At 39.9% G+C, this 17,787-nt stretch overlaps 2 protein-coding genes across 2 annotated transcripts; one reads left to right on the top strand and one right to left on the bottom strand.

Annotated features, from left to right (window-relative positions):
• Positions 1 to 1,207: 1,207 nt before the first annotated feature.
• kctd7 (potassium channel tetramerization domain containing 7) lies at positions 1,208 to 10,323 on the bottom strand. Its single transcript, XM_062406678.1, has 4 exons — positions 9,720 to 10,323; positions 7,933 to 8,102; positions 4,906 to 5,084; positions 1,208 to 3,866 (listed from the first exon to the last, which is right to left on the bottom strand). The coding sequence occupies exons 1-4, from the start codon at positions 10,050 to 10,052 to the stop codon at positions 3,490 to 3,492; spliced, it is 1,059 nt and encodes a 352-aa protein (XP_062262662.1). The 5' UTR covers positions 10,053 to 10,323; the 3' UTR covers positions 1,208 to 3,489.
• On the top strand, positions 10,206 to 17,545 carry si:dkey-183i3.6 (LAT2 domain-containing protein). The gene is made up of 14 exons (XM_062406546.1): positions 10,206 to 10,262; positions 10,353 to 10,536; positions 11,538 to 11,684; positions 13,466 to 13,579; positions 13,910 to 13,952; positions 14,283 to 14,326; positions 14,462 to 14,495; positions 14,592 to 14,617; positions 14,743 to 14,784; positions 14,893 to 14,938; positions 15,384 to 15,439; positions 15,564 to 15,623; positions 15,714 to 15,761; positions 17,322 to 17,545. Exons 1-14 carry the CDS (start codon positions 10,206 to 10,208, stop codon positions 17,390 to 17,392), a joined length of 972 nt encoding a protein of 323 aa, XP_062262530.1. The 3' UTR covers positions 17,393 to 17,545.
• The last annotated feature ends 242 nt before the right edge of the window (positions 17,546 to 17,787 follow it).

Below are 17,787 nucleotides of genomic sequence, written 5' to 3'. Positions count from 1 at the left end.
AGAGAGAGAGAGAGAGAGAGAGAGAGAGAGAGAGAGAGAGAGAGAGAGAGAGAGAGAGAGAGAGAGAGAGAGAGAGAGAGAGAGAGAGAGAGAGACCCTGTTACAGTATCTAGTTGCAACCAGCTCAAACTTTTATTGTTCTTATTTAAATAAGCTAGCTTGCATTATTGCTACTAGCAATATTTTGAATGGCAAAAATTGAATTAGTTAATTAAGAGAACTGACAATTATTTTCACTATCATTTACATCTGATGACTGGTTTCTTTACAAAAAAAGTTTGATTGATTCATTTGGTCAGTGAAATATTCAGATAAACACGGATATTTGTATACTGGTTCAGATGTGAAAAGCTGTTCCCAGGAAATGTTTTCCTAAAAATTACTAATAAATAAATGTCCTGTTAACTCATTTATCCCTTCATTACTGACTGTGGTGCTAAAAGTGAATACAACATAATGTATATACACTGCTGCATTTTACTCAGCTACTTTACACATCAATGCTCATATCAACTCAGTTCAATGACTGTCCTTAAAACCTATAAAAGTACTTCTCTAATGACATTAAATATTCATGAATAAGTGGCTTTAGATTCAAACGTTCTTATTATTATGTTAGTATATTCTTTTCACATTTAATTTCTACTGCACAACAATTATAAACGCTACTACAATTATTTGACAACTTAAGTTAATAGTTAATTTACAGAGCATGCTTTATATACAGAAGAATATTATGAAGCCCTAAAATACGATGCTGTGCAATAGATTAAAATACAGTAACTGATAATAAAGAGCTGTCCATGGTGCTGAAGCTGGGAGCTGTCCACACTCCGCACACTCACAGTGGAAATGCTCACATTCGGATTTTAAGCAGGTTTAAGGTTTACCATGGTCACCATCGTAGTTGAGCATGTTAGCTTGCTCTCATTTGCCAAGTTCAGTTGAGCCTGATGGAAAATCCTTGAGTCTTTCATGCAGTTCACCTTAATAGGACGTATATAATACATAGAGTAAGTGACTGTATGTTGCTGTGTTTGGAGTTCAAACAGACCAATGAGCTTATCACATCTTAATGTTTTTCAGATGTCAAGATGCATGTGCTGGACCTCCATTACAAATAGCCTCTTATCCACTAAGTAATGATGTTCACGTGTTCTTGTCAATGCTTTCTCATGCAGTATTTTCATAAATAGATGGGGACACATTTACCTTTTAACAGTCATATTTTATTTGAGATAAACAATAAAAATCACACTTTGCTTTTTCACTATAAACTAACTGAACACACAGAGGACAATAGATCCATAGCTTCCTAGAAGCTAACAGAAAATATAGGTTAGAACAATATAAAAAACATTCAAACCTAGTGCTCAAAACTTCATGTTCTCTCTTAGTGAAGATAAATGAACTGATGTCGATGCTGTTACACTCCACAGTTAATAACCACAGAGGTGTTTGAGTTTAACACAAAACATCTCGGCGACAAACACAAGGTGCTCAGACGTCATCATCAAGTACAGTAGGAAATACTCATTTAACTTAACCGCTTAAGCTATCATGGCAAGTTGTGTATGTGTGTATGCAAGTTGCAAGCAGAAGTTGACATTAAATTACTACTTAAGTTGTTTGATTTAAGATTCTCTCTTGTTTACTTCGGCTACAACAACAGCTGCACATTACATTAGTGTGCAACAAATTCAGCTTCCTTCATTTTCTCTTCCTTCAATCTCCAACTCTCTACAACTGAGTGATTCTACGTAGCCACGTCAAATGTGAAGACTGTTCTGAGAAAAGCAGACACCACCCAACCTCATTTAAATCTTTAAAAACAAACTCCTCAGGAGGTTGCATAATTAAAATATACTCTGTTTTCCCAAAAGGAACAGGTTCACAGTTACACATCTGTATTCTGAAACATACTTTAGTCCTAAAAATACAGATTTGTCTTCAGTTTTCCTTGCTCATAATATAATTTTCTATATTTACTGGAAATGTGGTGAGACATCCTGAACCCATTCACATATCATTCCACATCAGGGTAAAGGAACAGATAGACTGATAAATTAACTATGAATAAATTAATGATGTGGGAAATGACATTTATACTAATTTTAACAATGGCGACAAGATAAAAACATTTAGGATTGGCTTTTTAATGAGGTAAATAATAATATCTTCTGACTTGACAATCATCTCAGGATTTTGATTGATTTTGCACATTCAGAGTTTTACCTTGTTTACATTTGCTGCAAAGCAAGATGCCAGCGACAGCTACAATCCTTCATCAGTGTCTACACTTGTTGAATTTAGCCACAGCACTGCCCAACATTCCGATTGCGCTTAGCATATCTTGCAGTCCAACACAATCTCCAGTTACACACATAAGTTGGAATAAAAAGCATTAAAAGACATTTTGTGTCAACGTTAGGTTTCTTAAAGCAACTGTGTAACTTCTGAAAGCACTCTAGGCTTTTCCATACAAGAGTGTCTCTCTCATTTGTAACGTCTCTGGAGTAGACGGCTCTACTGATTACAATAAAAACTAATCTGCTCCACGAGACGCGACAAAATACTTTCTCCATCAACATGTTTCATGTTTTTTGACAGATTCACTTCACTGGTAATCAACACAACTGTCTGCAGAAGCTGAATAATGATCCTACTTTCACTCACACATACAGTAGCTGGGACTTGGTGGGGGGTGTTTTTAGCCATTTTGTCCTCAGCTTGCATGTAACCACTGTAACTGTGCCAGGCTCTCAGCGTGGCAAAAACAGGGGCCTGAACTCGTCTAGTGCAGAAACTGGTGGAGGAAATACAAATTTATGAAATGTGTCAAAAATGCCTTCATCTGAAATCAAAGGCTGAAGAGGAGTGTTCTGACCTTTGACAGTTATCAGTCTCTTTCACCTCTTCTTCATAACGGATGTAGTGACATTGGTGTCATGAGGTCCCAGAGTAAACCTTTGCATCACACTGGAGGTCAGCAACAACAGGAGATTCAGTAATAGTACTGTATCAATGGCCTGGATCTCAGTGGAAGTGTTTGTATTTATGGCCAGTATATAAGTCACACCCAGTTAAACTGGTTTGGTTTTTTTTGATTATTCAAGAGGCTCAAGGTTTGTGGTGCTGTTGACCACCACTGCTTTATACTGAGAAGAGTTTCTATTGCTTTGTTCTCGCCATTAAATTAAATGAGGGTTTGGCAAAAAAACAGAAACACCTGTCTGTATAATGGAGGACATGTTCCAGCTTAACTGAATAGTGTATACATTGTTTTTTTGCTTCATTGTGTTTGATGAGACAGAATATTTTGGGGAAAAATGAAAATTTTAAAATCAGAACGGGATTTAAAGGGTCACATTTTAAAGACATCAGCAAAAAATATTGGCGCTTTGATACAAAAACCAATATCGGCCGGGTTATAGAAAGAAATGGAACATCCATTTTGGTCCAATCAGCCACGAGTGTCTCCCTCCAGCTTCACCACCATGTGATCTTGAACTCATAGATGGGCCTCTTGCAGTAGTAGTGATTGATAAGGTGCTTGTCGCAGACACCGATGCACTGCTGCTCCGCAGTGATGCCCCGCTCGCCCAGGTCACTGACGATGCAGTGCAGCAGGTCGTAAACGTCCGCCACCGCCTCCCAAGGTCCAAAGGAAACGTCCACCTCGCAGTGATGCTCAAAAAGCTTGGCCTCGCTGTCCGAGCGTTCAAAGCGCAGAGAGTTGAATAGAGGACGCTCGTACGGCGTGATGGGCATCTCCTCCTTGTAGACACAGATTTTCAACTTGGCAAATCGGGCCTTTTTTTGCATGGCCCTCAGTTTGGCGATCTCCACAATGCGCTCCAGATTGTCTGAAATGATAACAGTTATATTTATTAATGCAATTTTATAACATTTATAAACCTATCAAAGGATTATGTTCACAAAGTTTAAATTCTGTCTTGTCGGTTGCAATATGAACAGTTTTTGGTTGCTGTAATATTTCTCCTATTCGTACTGACTTATCATGTTTCAAAACAAAATCCTGAAGCAAATCCACTGGACCGATCGAATGTACTGTTAAAGCCACGGGCCTGTGAAACTTACAAAGTGATCACTGTACTCAGCAGTAATCCCTTTGCAATGAGTAGGTCTATAATTGAAATGAGAAATGTGCCGCAGTGTGGATTTTGCAATAATGCAGAGAGTTTTAAACACACAGGAGAGCTGAGCAGGCGTCTGGGAGATGAGGAAAATATGCTATGTGGGAGGGAGAAGGACGCAGGTGCTCTAAAAGTGACAGGAAGTCAGTTATTGTATGTTTGGCCCGCTGACTTGGCCCAGGAACGCAATTAAAGCAACAAAATGCGACTGCTATTGCATTGTTTACTGCAATTATTTTTAAAGAGGCATTTTATCTTTTATTCAACAGGACAGAAATTAAGTGTGAGAGGGAGAGAGAGGGGGGAAGACATGTGGTAAAGGGTTGGAACCTGTAAAAAAGGCTGCCTGACAAACTATTGGGTGGGTGTCGCTGAGTCACAACTCAATCAAATAGTGGCACACAGATGAAACACATACTTTAAATTGTGTCTTCTAAAGATATTATTATCGCAGAAGTCCATCGTGAATGGATCAATATATGCTCTTAGAAATATACGATATAATATATTGATGGAGCTGATATGAGCTAGTGAAGTTTTAATGGTCCCAGTTTGCTAATATATGAAGAAATATCTGCAAAAATAATAGGACTAAAGTTGTAATTCACTCAATATGTAGTTAATAGTGATTAGAAAACCCTACAATTACCCATGGTTAAAATACGCAGATGAAGCTTTGATGCTCATTTTGTAATATTTCCCTAGATAACAAACATTGAAATGTTGATTCTTGGTGGTTTTCAGTTACCTCTGTAATAGGGCAGCAGATCGAGGAAAGCTTGTCGAACCTTCTCTCCCGTGAGCGGCTGAATGTCCTCCAGGCTGTCCAGCAGCGGGCCGAGGGAGTAGTACTGAGCTTCCCTGTGCACCGGTCGCACTCGGCTCCTGTGGGGGAGCTCGCCTTCTCGCAGGAAGTTCAGGATGTCCCTTTGGGCGGAAAACGGTACGAGTAGAACATGTCCACACATGACTATAATCCCACCAGAGGAATCCTACTTTAAATAACACAGACGATGACAGTGCAGAGATTAGTTGAACTACACTGAACAATTAAGATAGTCAGGAAACACAGATTTTAACAAAACATACTTTTCAATGGTGTGGTCACCTTTTTAGAAGACACATACTACATTTTGATGAGTAGTACCATGGCCATGGATGATCCACAGCTCTGATTGGCTGTTGGCTGTCATATGTCCATTGATTTCTAGTAATCAGATATAAACAGATGTGCCCCGAAGGGGAAAGGAACCAACACAGAAAACTAAATTAAATTGAAAGCATCACACTGTCTTGGTTTCTAAATTTAATTTTCTATCTTTAATGTCCATTTATGTTTACATTTTTAACACAGTATAGGATTATTTTCTTAAAATAAAATTCTGTAAGCTTGGTGGTATTTGTGTTTTTATTTATAGTTATTTATAACGAAGTTCATGAATGAACTGTAAAATGTCAAGTCTCCATTACATTTCTCTGTCATGACATCTTTTATATATTTAGCCCACTTATGTAATTCCTGAAATTATTACAAATGAAAATGATTCAAACACTTACTCTACTTTGCTGAGGTCCATCTGGTCACTATTGTAATAGAAAATTCTACTGTTCCTGTAGTGCTTGTAAACACAACACAGGTCCAAATTTACCTAATCATAATTTGTAATCTGATACATCTGCATCAGTGACCAGGCTAACATTAAAACATTGTTTGAAACAATGTTTGTCACCAGTAGTTTCAGATGAGTCATTGAATGTGTGTGTGTTCTGAAACTTTCTCTAAAAATCTATTGTTGGATACTGTGCCAGACTGTGTCTAGACAAAGTTTCTGTTTCAATGCTGTTTCTTAAAGGTTGAACCTCTGTTGATTGTGTTGATCAGATGATCTGCCTACTCCATGTGTGCAGTAGTTGTGTTTTTGAAAGTTCCTGCTACTGTTTTGCGGAACTCGGAGGGGCTTCTTAAACTGCCAGTTCTGAGATGCTCTTGGCACTCTCAAGCACACAGCGTTGCTCTGTGTTTGACTTGTGTCCGAAGCTTCGTAATAAAAGACAAACAAACTGTTTGTTTGATTCACTCTTTATTCCTGACGACGACATAAAATTGCCATCACACTATCTAACCATTCAACTCCACCTCGTTGAAGAGTCATCTTATGTTTTTCTTTTAACCATGACAGTACTTTTCAAAATAATTGGCCTTGTGGTGAATGTGGGATGTCACACCTGATTCTGTTAAGATTCATGTTTTTAAACGTTTTCCACACGACTGAAATCACTGACATTTCAGTAACTGACCCCTTCGCGATCGATACTTTCAGGAGTACGAAATACATCACACCCCAAGTTATTGCAATTTGTCCTGTGTACAAACGACATCTGTGGTTTTTGTTGGTCTTATACTGCATCTATTCTCATACCAATAAATTACCTTGTTAATACAAGCTTCATATCTAGGTCTCACCATCTCTAGTTAGCGGTAGCTCTTTATTAGTCACTTCCTTTACTTCTGTGAGAACATTTATTTATTGCTATTGAAGACGTCTGAAGTCTCACTTTAACTTGTAAGCATCAACATTCTTGGCCGATAACGTTGATTCTGCTTCTGTGTAGCAGAACCTGCACAGCTTCTGAACTCTGAGGATAAAATGAATGCAGAAAAAAACAGAGAGGTCCTGGATGAAAAGCTGCTGGAGTGTACACAGCAGCACGAAAGAAGATTTATTTTCCTGCAATACAATAACCACCAGAGCACCAGGACTAATATCCCAAATGAAAAGGCTCCTTCAGAGTGTTTGTACACCTGTGGTGGGCCGGCTGCCTCTGAGGGGTTTTAATATATCGCTTTTTGTAGTTAACCATCTTTCTGTGACCTCCTGGTGTTTGAATCATTAATTCACACCTCCTCACACGGGGGGGGGGGGGGTAGGCGTACCCAATCCCACTATTCTCTAAGGTTGAACATCTTCGCTCTGCTTGTTATCTCATTCATATTTAAAGTCATTTGCTTTTCCTTTTTAGCCTTGAAAGCGATGTGGCTCCAGGGATGATGATGTCAGTCCGTTTTATATCTTCAAAATCAGCACAGACATTACGGCCCCCTGGGGACGAATCCTTCCGCCTACATGTAAGGCTGTAGTCACTTTGGTGATTTCTCAACTTCTCAATCCTCTGCCCTCTGGGAGGTGCTACAAATCCTCGTCCACCCACACAACCTGGTTTAAGAAAAGCTTTTATCCTTATCCTTCCTCTTAATTCCTAATCCTTACATCTGGTATTGTGAGACATTAAGGTTTTGATTGTCAGGGAATATTGTGATTCATTTTTGTTGTGTAATATGACATGTCTGCCTCTATGTTGTGTTGTCAACAATGACACTTGGCACTACGCATTTTTCACTACGGGTCTTGTCACGTAAAAAAATGTAAGTGTCGAACTAGTTGCCTCCTACAGATAATCCTCAGATTAGATAACAGATCATTCTCATTCACACTGTGACATATTCTGTAAATTTCACATGTGGATCTTAACATTTTTATTTAAGTCACAATTTAATATTATTATGTTACACTCCATTTATCACTGCACTGTTTATGTTTCTTTTAAAGATGGTCTGTCTGTTATTTTGCACTAAATAAGAAAAAAACATCCTCTCTGTATATCAATAGTTTTGTATGGACACTGTTGGATCTCTATTGAAGAGGATAAGGGCCACCCGATTGTTTGGGGGGATAAAGAAATCATTCATCAATACTTCTGTCTTTCTGCTGCTCACCCAAAATACGTTCCATCCCGATCGATGAAGTAGCGTCCATCGGCATCACGTGGGATGTGGTGACGCCCACTGAACATGGCAGACAGCATCGTGTCCTCGTGCCGCCGGAGCGTGGACAGACGGGTGGTGAAGTACATGCCCCCGACATTCAGAGAGATCACCTCTGGAAACTGGGGATGAGAATGGAACTGAATTCAGTGAACGAGACTAAAATTCCACAGAAATCAATTTACTGAACAGATTAAGAAAATTAATAAAAAAGTGCCATTCTGTTTAGGGCTGTTTCAGTCCTCAGACCATTATCAGGGTAAATGAATACCTCAGTGTAGTGTAGTACTACAGACTACTCTTATCCACTACATTATACTATAGAAGTTAAATGAAGTAGCTCCCCACCCCTTGTACTTTAGCACTATGAACTATGAACTATCTTACATGAGGCAGCTGATTACCTCAGCCAAGGAGATTATATGTTTTCTTCAGTGTTTGTTTTTTAGCAGGATTACACAAAAACTGCTCAAGCGATTTCCATGAAATGTTGTGGAGGTGTGGGGCATGACCCAAAGAAGAACCCATTACATTTTTGAGCGGATCCGGATAAACAGGTGGATTCAGGAATAGTATTAAATGTTCAGTTACGTTGTGAGACAGAGCATTAGCCCTGTGTGTGCTCTCTTTATGAATCTTCTTCTTTCTTGTACAAATTATACATTGTTGTTGTGTGTCAGCAAAAGAAACTGAATAAAACACGCGGCTCTGTCTGTTCAGTTTTTCATGTTCGATGTAAGGAAGAACCTGCCACTCCAGGCGTCGAGTCAGCCGACACTTTGCAGCCACACCACAGAGAACCATAAGAGGATTATTCTGCTGTGGCCATGTTTAGTACACATCATATGTTGGCTCGTTAACGAGAGTCAGGTGACACAACTGTCAGCCAATCCTGACCTGAATCAGGCCAACCGGACAAAAGAAGCTGCATATTTCAGAATCCTCTGTGGATAATCTTTGAAGCGCTCCCTGTACATATTGTTACCATAAACCTCACTGTGAAAAACTAGTAGGTGCACCTACTTATGTTTAACATGTACATGGGTATATAGAGTATTACAGCCATGGTGCATAATACTTTGACTGTGTGTGGATGTTTTTCATGCTGTCGTCCTAAGAGGACTGACCAGTGCATTAATATCCACATGCAGCCAACATCCAAATGATGAGGTTCAACAGATAGAAAATTATTCTGCAGCTATTTTGATAATGGAATAATCGTTATTTCATAATTTGTTTGAATAAACATTTAAATCCAGATATATACATCCACCCATTGTTTTTTAAGTTTTCTTTTTGTTTTGAGTTTCTTGAGCACTTTGTTTTATACAAACAAAGTTTATTATAAGGAGGTAAACAAAAGATTGGGAACGTTGTCAATAGTAAAAACGGGAAGGTTATAGTTCTGATCAAGGGAAGATTAAGGTTGTATTGATCACATGACATGCAGTTATAATGTGATGTACTGGACACTATGGTTATAAAGACTGGTGTTACATGGAGACTATTGAACTGTGTGGCTGTGTGTTTAGTACTTTACTGGTGTCAGGGATGGCAGATGTTATATACAGTGGTAAATATTAGGTTTACGTGTTTATTTCCTTACAGTGTAGCTTTTCTGTCTGAAGCTGGACATTACGTGAGTGTGGTTTCCAGTGTGTTAGCCTGTGTTGTGTTGTGCTCGCTAGTTCTGTAACGTGGGGCTGGTCCCTGTCCATCGGGTCCGTGGAGCGGCCTACCTCCTGCTCCTGTGCGCTCAGCGCGGGGCGCAGCTGCTTGCTCAGGCTGCGGCTCGGCGAGGGGGAGGCCGGCGGCTTCCGGAGCTCGTCCTCCGCAGAGTCCGAGACGGACATGGCATCGCTGGGTTTGTCGGTGTCCCCCGCGGCCGAGAACACCACCATCACTCTGGGTAGAGGCAGCGTGCGTCTCTCCTGGATGAAGCGCCGCACCCGCGTCGTGGCGGAGGGCAGCGGACTGAAGGACGGAGCCGGCTGCCGCTCCCTGCCGCCGCCGCCCCCGGGACCGTCAGAGCCGCTGGAGCCGCTGGAGCCGCCGGAGCCATTCTGATGCATGCGCGCGTCCAGGCACGAGACCCGGGCGGACAGCACGAGCCACAGCGCGCGGCAGTTACACACAACAACCAAAACAACAACAACCAGTAGTGGAGAGGGAGGAGCGCGAACCGCTGCGGGGACACACCCAGACTTTAACCCGGCACCGCAAACATGGAGGCAGCGCCCTCACCAACACACCGGCACGGTGGAGAAACATCCCAGGCTGTGGTGAGATGGAGAATCCACAGCCGAGCGGACCGAGCCCGTCATGTCTGCTGTCATGCGTGGTGTGACGCGTTCGCGCCGTCATGACGTCAGGCAGCGACTGATTTAAGGGGAGGGTGGTCCAAGGCCTCAGTGGAGAATCTGTGGTCCGGGAATCAAGATGGACGACGTGACAGCTCCCCTCCAAGTGAAGCCAAAGAGCCTCCACCGCCCCCTGATGGCGGGATGAAGTGCAGGTCCCAAGCCACGTTCCAGAACATCTCTGACCTCCTGCATAGTAGATAGCAGATACTGTCCCGCCCAGGCCGGTCTACCCTCTGTTGAACTCTTGTTTCCTTGTTTGTGTGATTGACTGACGTGAAGTGTGTGTGTTTGCTATAAAAACATCATAAATCCAATGTTTAATGGCGTCTATTGCCTCCTGCGTTGTTTCCCCTCCTCTGCTTTGTTTATGTATGAACGCAGGCTGCACTGGTCACAGTTGAATTGTTTCATCACAAACCAAATAAACCGCCTTGGAAGTCGGAAATTTCAAGTTGGAATATGCGACATCCGAATTGTCTGGAACACGGCAATTGACCCCGCCCGCCTCCTCTACGACCCTGTTCAGACCCAGTATTTAGGCCGCGTTCCATTACACCTTGTGGGCTCAGCTTTCACTACTGTTGATATATGGTTAGGGTTTCGAAGTCCTGGGTATGAAGTTCCTCCAGAGTCCTAATTCTGACTTGAGGGGGCGTTCCAGTTGCAACTTCTGACACGGGGGTCGGAAATTCCGACCTCCGAGGTTTAATGGAATGCAGCTGAAATATTTTGTAGTAAATTTGGTTTCAAACAGTTCCAAGGGTTTGCTCATTATGGAATACTGTTTGTGATTCTAAATAATGTTTTAAATACCACTAGAGTTCCAGAAATTCAATGCCAAGGTGCAATAAAGATGTGGTAACACATGGTGGCCCAACACTTTACTAAGACACGGTTGGATTATCCTCTAATTGGTCACCTGTCTTATATATAAGTTATATAACAGACCTTGGGTGAAGCACTTTTGGCAGCCATTACAACATCAAGTCTTCATGTGTATGATGCCACAGCCTTTTCACAACTGGATTCAAGAGTTTTCTGTCTTGCATTTCTGCCTGATACGTAGGAGGCTGCTTCGTTACTGCACTTTGTAAAACTTAAACACAGCTAAAGTGGAAACTTAGTCTCACCACTGAGGCTTTTTTATAAAGAAGCGCCTCAAATGAAAGAAGCGGCAAGCGGTTGTGTGTCCAGTTCGAAACCACACGGAGATAACAGACGGCGCTTCGGGGAGGTCTTTTCTCATCTGTCTTGAGAGTGACGGATGTGGCGAGGTGTTGAAAGAGGAAGCACAGGCTGCTCTGCTGCTCGTGAAGAATGAAGGCAACCGGACCACTGAAGGTAACACGGCAACATCTCACACATCACATTCTCTGACTAATGTCTGTACCTTTAGAAATCGATTAACAATGTCTCTAATATGTTTGTGTGTTTGACCTGAATATAATGATACTGTTGGAGACACTAACATTTCTGTCAGGCCTGTAAAGCCATCCATCCATCTATTATCTGTACTGCCTAACCTTACCTTAAAGGGTCACAGTTGGATCCGAGCTACACCTAGCTGAAATCGGACGAGAGGTGGGCTACCAACAGACAGTGTGAAACTAACTCTAATATAATACACTGTTATTTCACATGCTGAAGTCCTACTCTCTGCCTGGTCTTCTACTGACGAGAGGACCACTGCAGTTTGGGGACAAGTCCGTGTCCCATCACCGACAAACACCTCACCACTTTCCTTCACAATAACCATACAGTTGTTGGAATTCACAGATTTTTCAGAATGCTGTCGGTTAACATAAGAAACGACTCGTTCAAGACGGACACGTCAACTTGTCTTTCATTACATTACATTTCATTTAGCTGACGCTTTTATCCAAAGCGATTTACAATAAGTGCATTCAACCCCCGAGGGTACAAACCCAGAACAACAAGAATCAAGAAAGTACAATTTCTTCAGAAAAAGCTAAACTACAAAGTGCTATAAGTAACCGCATTGAAGTGCTACTAAATTGTTAGTTTTAAAATATTATTCAAGGTATAGTCGGAAGAGGTATGTTTTTACTTTGGGAAGTGGATGTGTGAACTTTCTGCTGTCTGGATGTCCATGGGGAGCTCATTCCATCATTTAGGAGCCAGGACAGCAAACAGTTGTGTTTTTGATGAGCGTTCAGTCTTCTGAGGGAGTTTTTAGGAGAAGTATTGTGGCCGTCAATCAGAGACATTGTTAACAAGTATTTTATCATCAGACACCATCAGCTTTACAGCAGAGTGTCAAAGATAAAATAAGAAACTCAAGCCACATGTGGGAGTGGACCGATCTTTCTGACCACTTTTCGTAGCATAAAAGAAGAGAATGAGAACTTCAATCAAGAATCATGACTTTTACCACTGGAGCCAGCGGGGTTATAGTCTCTTCTTTCTTTCTATTTATTCTTTTACTTTAAATTTTTACTTGTAATGTTTTAAATGTAACTTTTTTATTTTCTCATCTTTATTGTCTTATATTGAATGTTATATTTTTTCATTTGCATTTTTTATTTTTTTTATTTCTGCTGATAATTTCAGAAGTACCTACACTGAAGATATGTTGTGTTTTCTGCATCAGTAGTATCACTTTAGAAACAAAGCCCAGGGACTGAAATGGTTTTTAAAAGTTTAAAGGTTAACATTTAACATTTATCAATCTCTTTTAATAACTTAAATTAATCCCAACCCAAAGCTAAAGTGTACCAGACCTTTGAGAATCCGCTGCCTGTAGATACAGATATAAATAATGACATTAAAGCTGTACAACGGTTAATGTCACTGTACCACATTATTTTTGAGTCGAGCCCCTGCATGTAGGCGTTAGTCTACATTATAGAACCTACACTGTGTTTCAGTTTTGTTTCAGTCGACCACTTCCTGTTCATAGGTTTTATTAACAGGAAGAAGGCCGCTACCTCAACCATGACAGAGAAGAGGAGAGTTGACTAATGGACCAGCAGTGTCTTTATTGATAAACTCTCAACAACCCAATAACTGACATATCGGTCCACCTGTGAGCCGGCCGACAGTTACTGAGCAGTGCTGAAAGAAGGACAGTTGGTCATGTGTGTCTTTTGTGTCTCTTGTAGGTATGCTTGAAAACACCAGTGTGTTGGCTGCAGTCCTGAGTGTGGTGTCAGTGGTGTCAGTGGTGTCACTGAGTCTCCTGTCTGTTCTGTGTATCTGCTGCAAAAGGAAGACCAGTAAGTGCAGCTGACACACAGCAGCCTCACTCACACTGAACTTGTGTGTTGTTTTGTTTTCTCGTATTCATGACTCATCATTTTAATTTGAGTTATTACTTGAAAAGGTTTACATGCTCTAATGTTCACCGTTGGCTTCCATTGCAAAGGTCACACCTAGTTTTTAGAAACACAAACTTTTCATCTCAGCCGCGTGTGAAATGTGGACAAACATGGAAACTCACAAAATGAGTTTATCATACGTCTGAGCGCGGTTTCTTAAAATACAACTTAGTTTAAAGTGTTGACTACAGAGTTACAAAATGTTTCACTGTGTTTTATTTGTTGCAGAGGTCATACGTGAGGAGGATCACACATATGACCTGCAGACATTGTAAGTACCTAATATTCAGCCCACTTTCTTAAAGCCATGTTTGCCCGTTACTGTCATTTGTAAATATTCCTGCGGTTTATGACAATATTACACAACATCATTTGAATTGTTGTGGCGTAATTTAGTTAAAAATATTCTGCAGAAACTGTAAAATAAATATCAAAACTTTCTATTAAGAAGCTATCGCAGTGTAAAATGGATCCTATTACGTCATTACAGTAAATTTGTGGGAGGCTAAATTTGCAAAACCTGTTTTAAATGTTCTTATTACATTAGTCATTTTCTATTACTGTATAAAATGTTGTCATCTAAATACTCTTATCTCGACAGTCAACGCGGGGGAAGTATTTTTGCGGTGATGCAGTCAAGACCAGGTAAAGAACATCAGCTCCAGCTTCAGACAGTGAATCTGTTGATCACAAGTTATTTAAGATATTTCCCACACGGATTTGTATTGATTGTTCACTTTTAATTTGCATATTCAAACAACTCTAACATATTTTCCCCAGTCACCAGAACCAATCAGATACCTTCAACCACAGTGTATGTATATTACAATATATCAGCTATTCTCATCTCTGTGTATTGCAGTGTTTGTTGTATTCTATAGAGAAAACGACTGTTTCATGTGTTTTTCAGTGATATTCAAGAGGAGCCATCACAAGGTAAGCTTATCTTTTATTTTCTCACGGTTTCAGTTTTAAGACAAAGATTTAGCAGCTCTCATTTTACATAAACCTGCAGTGAGATGAATTATCTGAAGAGATTTATCCTTCACCGTATTTTACAGACGCAGCTGATGATCAGTCAGACTATGAAAATATCAAACATGGTAAGTTTACATACACAAGACACACATTAACGTCCAGTACATTCATCGTCAAGTGTACATGTTTTTTATATATCATTGTCTGACTGTATCATTGCTGTGCTGTGTCAGTCGACACAGCTGCACATCACACAGGGAGACTGGAACACACATATGTGTAAGTACATCAGCTCTACTCATTCCCTTTCTCATCAAAAACAGAGAGCATGGTTTAATTCTGCTTCAATTATATCAATGATAATTTTTGCCCTAGCATTACATTAAATAAAGTATGAGGTCTGCACTTTTTTTTCATTCAAAATATAATAAAGTAAAACAACTTCAATATTATTTTTTCATATAAAACTGGTTTTGCTCAAAATTCAGAAAACTCAAAAACAAAATAACCTTTACCAGAACCACCTCATTAAATGTGTTTTTATGAATGTTTGCTTCTATTGAAATTGAATAACTCAATGGAGTCAAAATCCATGAGGAACCTTTTAACATTTAGTCTGATTCCCTGAATAATGAGGGAGTAGCCTACGTGGCCATTAATGTATAAAACTATTTACATACAGAACATCAGGTTCACAAATGTCATGTGTGTGTATTGTTTTTAGATCTCCCATCCCGAACGCAGTTTATGGAAATGAAATGATCCAAAAAGATGAAAATGGTGAGCATTTTTTTTTGTGTCTGTTCTCTTCACCCTTTAATACGGAAAATGTTTGTCACCAGTTTCTCAAAATGAAAAAGTTGAATGTTTCTACATTAACACGTATTTGTTGTCTGTTTTCTAGATGCTGATCAAACTATGGGTGTGTATGAAAACTTTTTCCAATCCTTGCCTATAATAGATGGTACGTCCCCTGCCTCTTATCAACATATCTGGTAGAAAGAAATGCTTACTCATGGTTTCCAGTGCATTAAAGCTCGACTCATTCCAACAGATGAAGACGACTATGAAAACTCTGAATTCCTGCAGCAACAAGAAGATGGTGAGTAGAACAAACAGTATTTGTTTGTGTTATGCATTGTTTATCTGTAATTAACATTAAATGTCAGACTCCCTGTAGCCTCCCTGAGCTGAAGTGAACCTACAGATTAAATTAATCCAGGCAATTATTATAACAGACTGATCCATCAACAGGAAATTTACGATTTGGATGAATTATAAATCTTTTAAGAAGACATGTCAAAGGTTTTCTGGTTCCAGCCTTCTAAATGTTCATATTTTTATTTTCTATTTTGTAAGCTAATATTGTTAACTTCAACTCTAAGAAGAAAATGTAGAAAATATAATGTAATATTCTTTTACATAGTTGAATGAACTGCTGGTATTTCATGTTTTCCTTGAATGCAGTGCATTGGCCGTAAGTTTTTTTTTACTGGAAGTGAATGTGAAACTTTGAAATCAGAGTTGAAAAACAAATGAGAAAAATGTGAAGACTTATAAGTGAGTGAGTACAGTAACAATGAAACGGTTGCTTATTAAAAAATACAAAGCTGTTCCTTCTCGGACTAAACCTCGAGCTCTTGCACTAAAAAATATTCTAAAGAGTAATGTACCTAGTAGCTGGTATGTACTGAGGTAGAAACAGAAAGAACATATAAGTGCACCGGTGCCTCAGCATAGAACTCGTGTAGAGTTCTCTGATTAATGTGGTTAAACCTTCTGCAGAAACCCCCACCTGAGTGAACTCTCTAACAGACACAGACTGAACATTGAAATCATTCACCCGTCCTGAGCATCACCCTGAATCACCCTGGCAACCACAAAATCAATCCTCTCAACTGCCTAGAAACTCCATAGAAACGGGCCCGGCCAACTCCAAACAGCCAACCAATCAGATTCCATCGTCCAAACTTTACTTTTCTTTAACAGCTTATCAAGAGCAAACAGTCAAACATCCAGCAGCTTATCAGACGTGTTTTTCTCACCACAAATCCATTGATTTCTGTTGAGTGTTACATAATATCTAAGGTCAGTTTTAATCGACTTGTTAAAATGCTGAGGTCACCAGCAGAGTCAGAACCTAGAAATCACAACAAATGTTTTCCTGTACTTCAAAATTAAGAAAAAATAAAAATTCATGACATCAACACTGCTGCCTTGAGAATAATAGAGATAATATGTATTTATACTTTTGTAAATTAGGATTTTTTTTATACTTTAAAATGTCTTTCGTACACTTAACTCTTTTAGATTTGTAATACTTTAAGACCTACAGATGCCCTGATGTTACAGGGCATCTGTTATATAGGGCAAGCGATGCCTCGTCTCACCACATTTACAGCACGTGAGCAACTGCCACTTCCTGGGAAAGAGGTTGTATTTCTTTGATGTTCTTCTTACAGATGCCCTGATGTTACAGGGCATCTGTACACAAGAATCATACACAATGTAACATAGCATTTACTTTAGCATTAAACCCTTCATGCTGTTGGTGCATATACTGTATAGACAGCTGCTATATTGCTGTGTTCACTTATTACACTGAATGTGACATTTCTCAACCTTTTCGCAACTTTCTCCACCATTTATTTCCCTGTGACAGATGAGCTCGATTATGTGAATGAAAGCCGGGTTGTGCACCTGAGGGGGACCATGCCCAGGAAACATCAATGAATGACGCAGGCAGCCTTTAGTGTCTGTTGTCCTGGGCTGAAAGTACAAGTTGTTCCGTTTTATTGTGTGTCTGCTGTGTGTGTGATGTGCCAATTATGTGGACAGCTGTGTGAATAAATACTCATGAACCCTCATTGTGTATCGTCTGTGAAAAAGGAGGTCGCCACCTAGCGGTTAACAACATGCAAAACATGCAGAGTTATATAGGGCAAGCGATGCCTCGTCTCACCACATTTACAGCACGTGAGCAACTGCCACTTCCTGGGAAAGATGTTGTATTTCTTTGATGTTCTTGTGCGTTTGTTTTGATACAAGTGGTTATTTGGGTCTGAGAACTATTGAACAATTTGTCTTTTGAGTATTAAGGTGGAAATGAATTGGTACCTTCATGTAAA

This window comes from Platichthys flesus, chromosome 15 (genome assembly GCF_949316205.1).
Source record: "Platichthys flesus chromosome 15, fPlaFle2.1, whole genome shotgun sequence".
NCBI lineage: Eukaryota > Metazoa > Chordata > Actinopteri > Pleuronectiformes > Pleuronectidae > Platichthys > Platichthys flesus.
The sequence above is the reverse complement of the archived record's forward strand: the minus strand, read 5'-3'. Positions and strand labels throughout refer to the sequence as shown.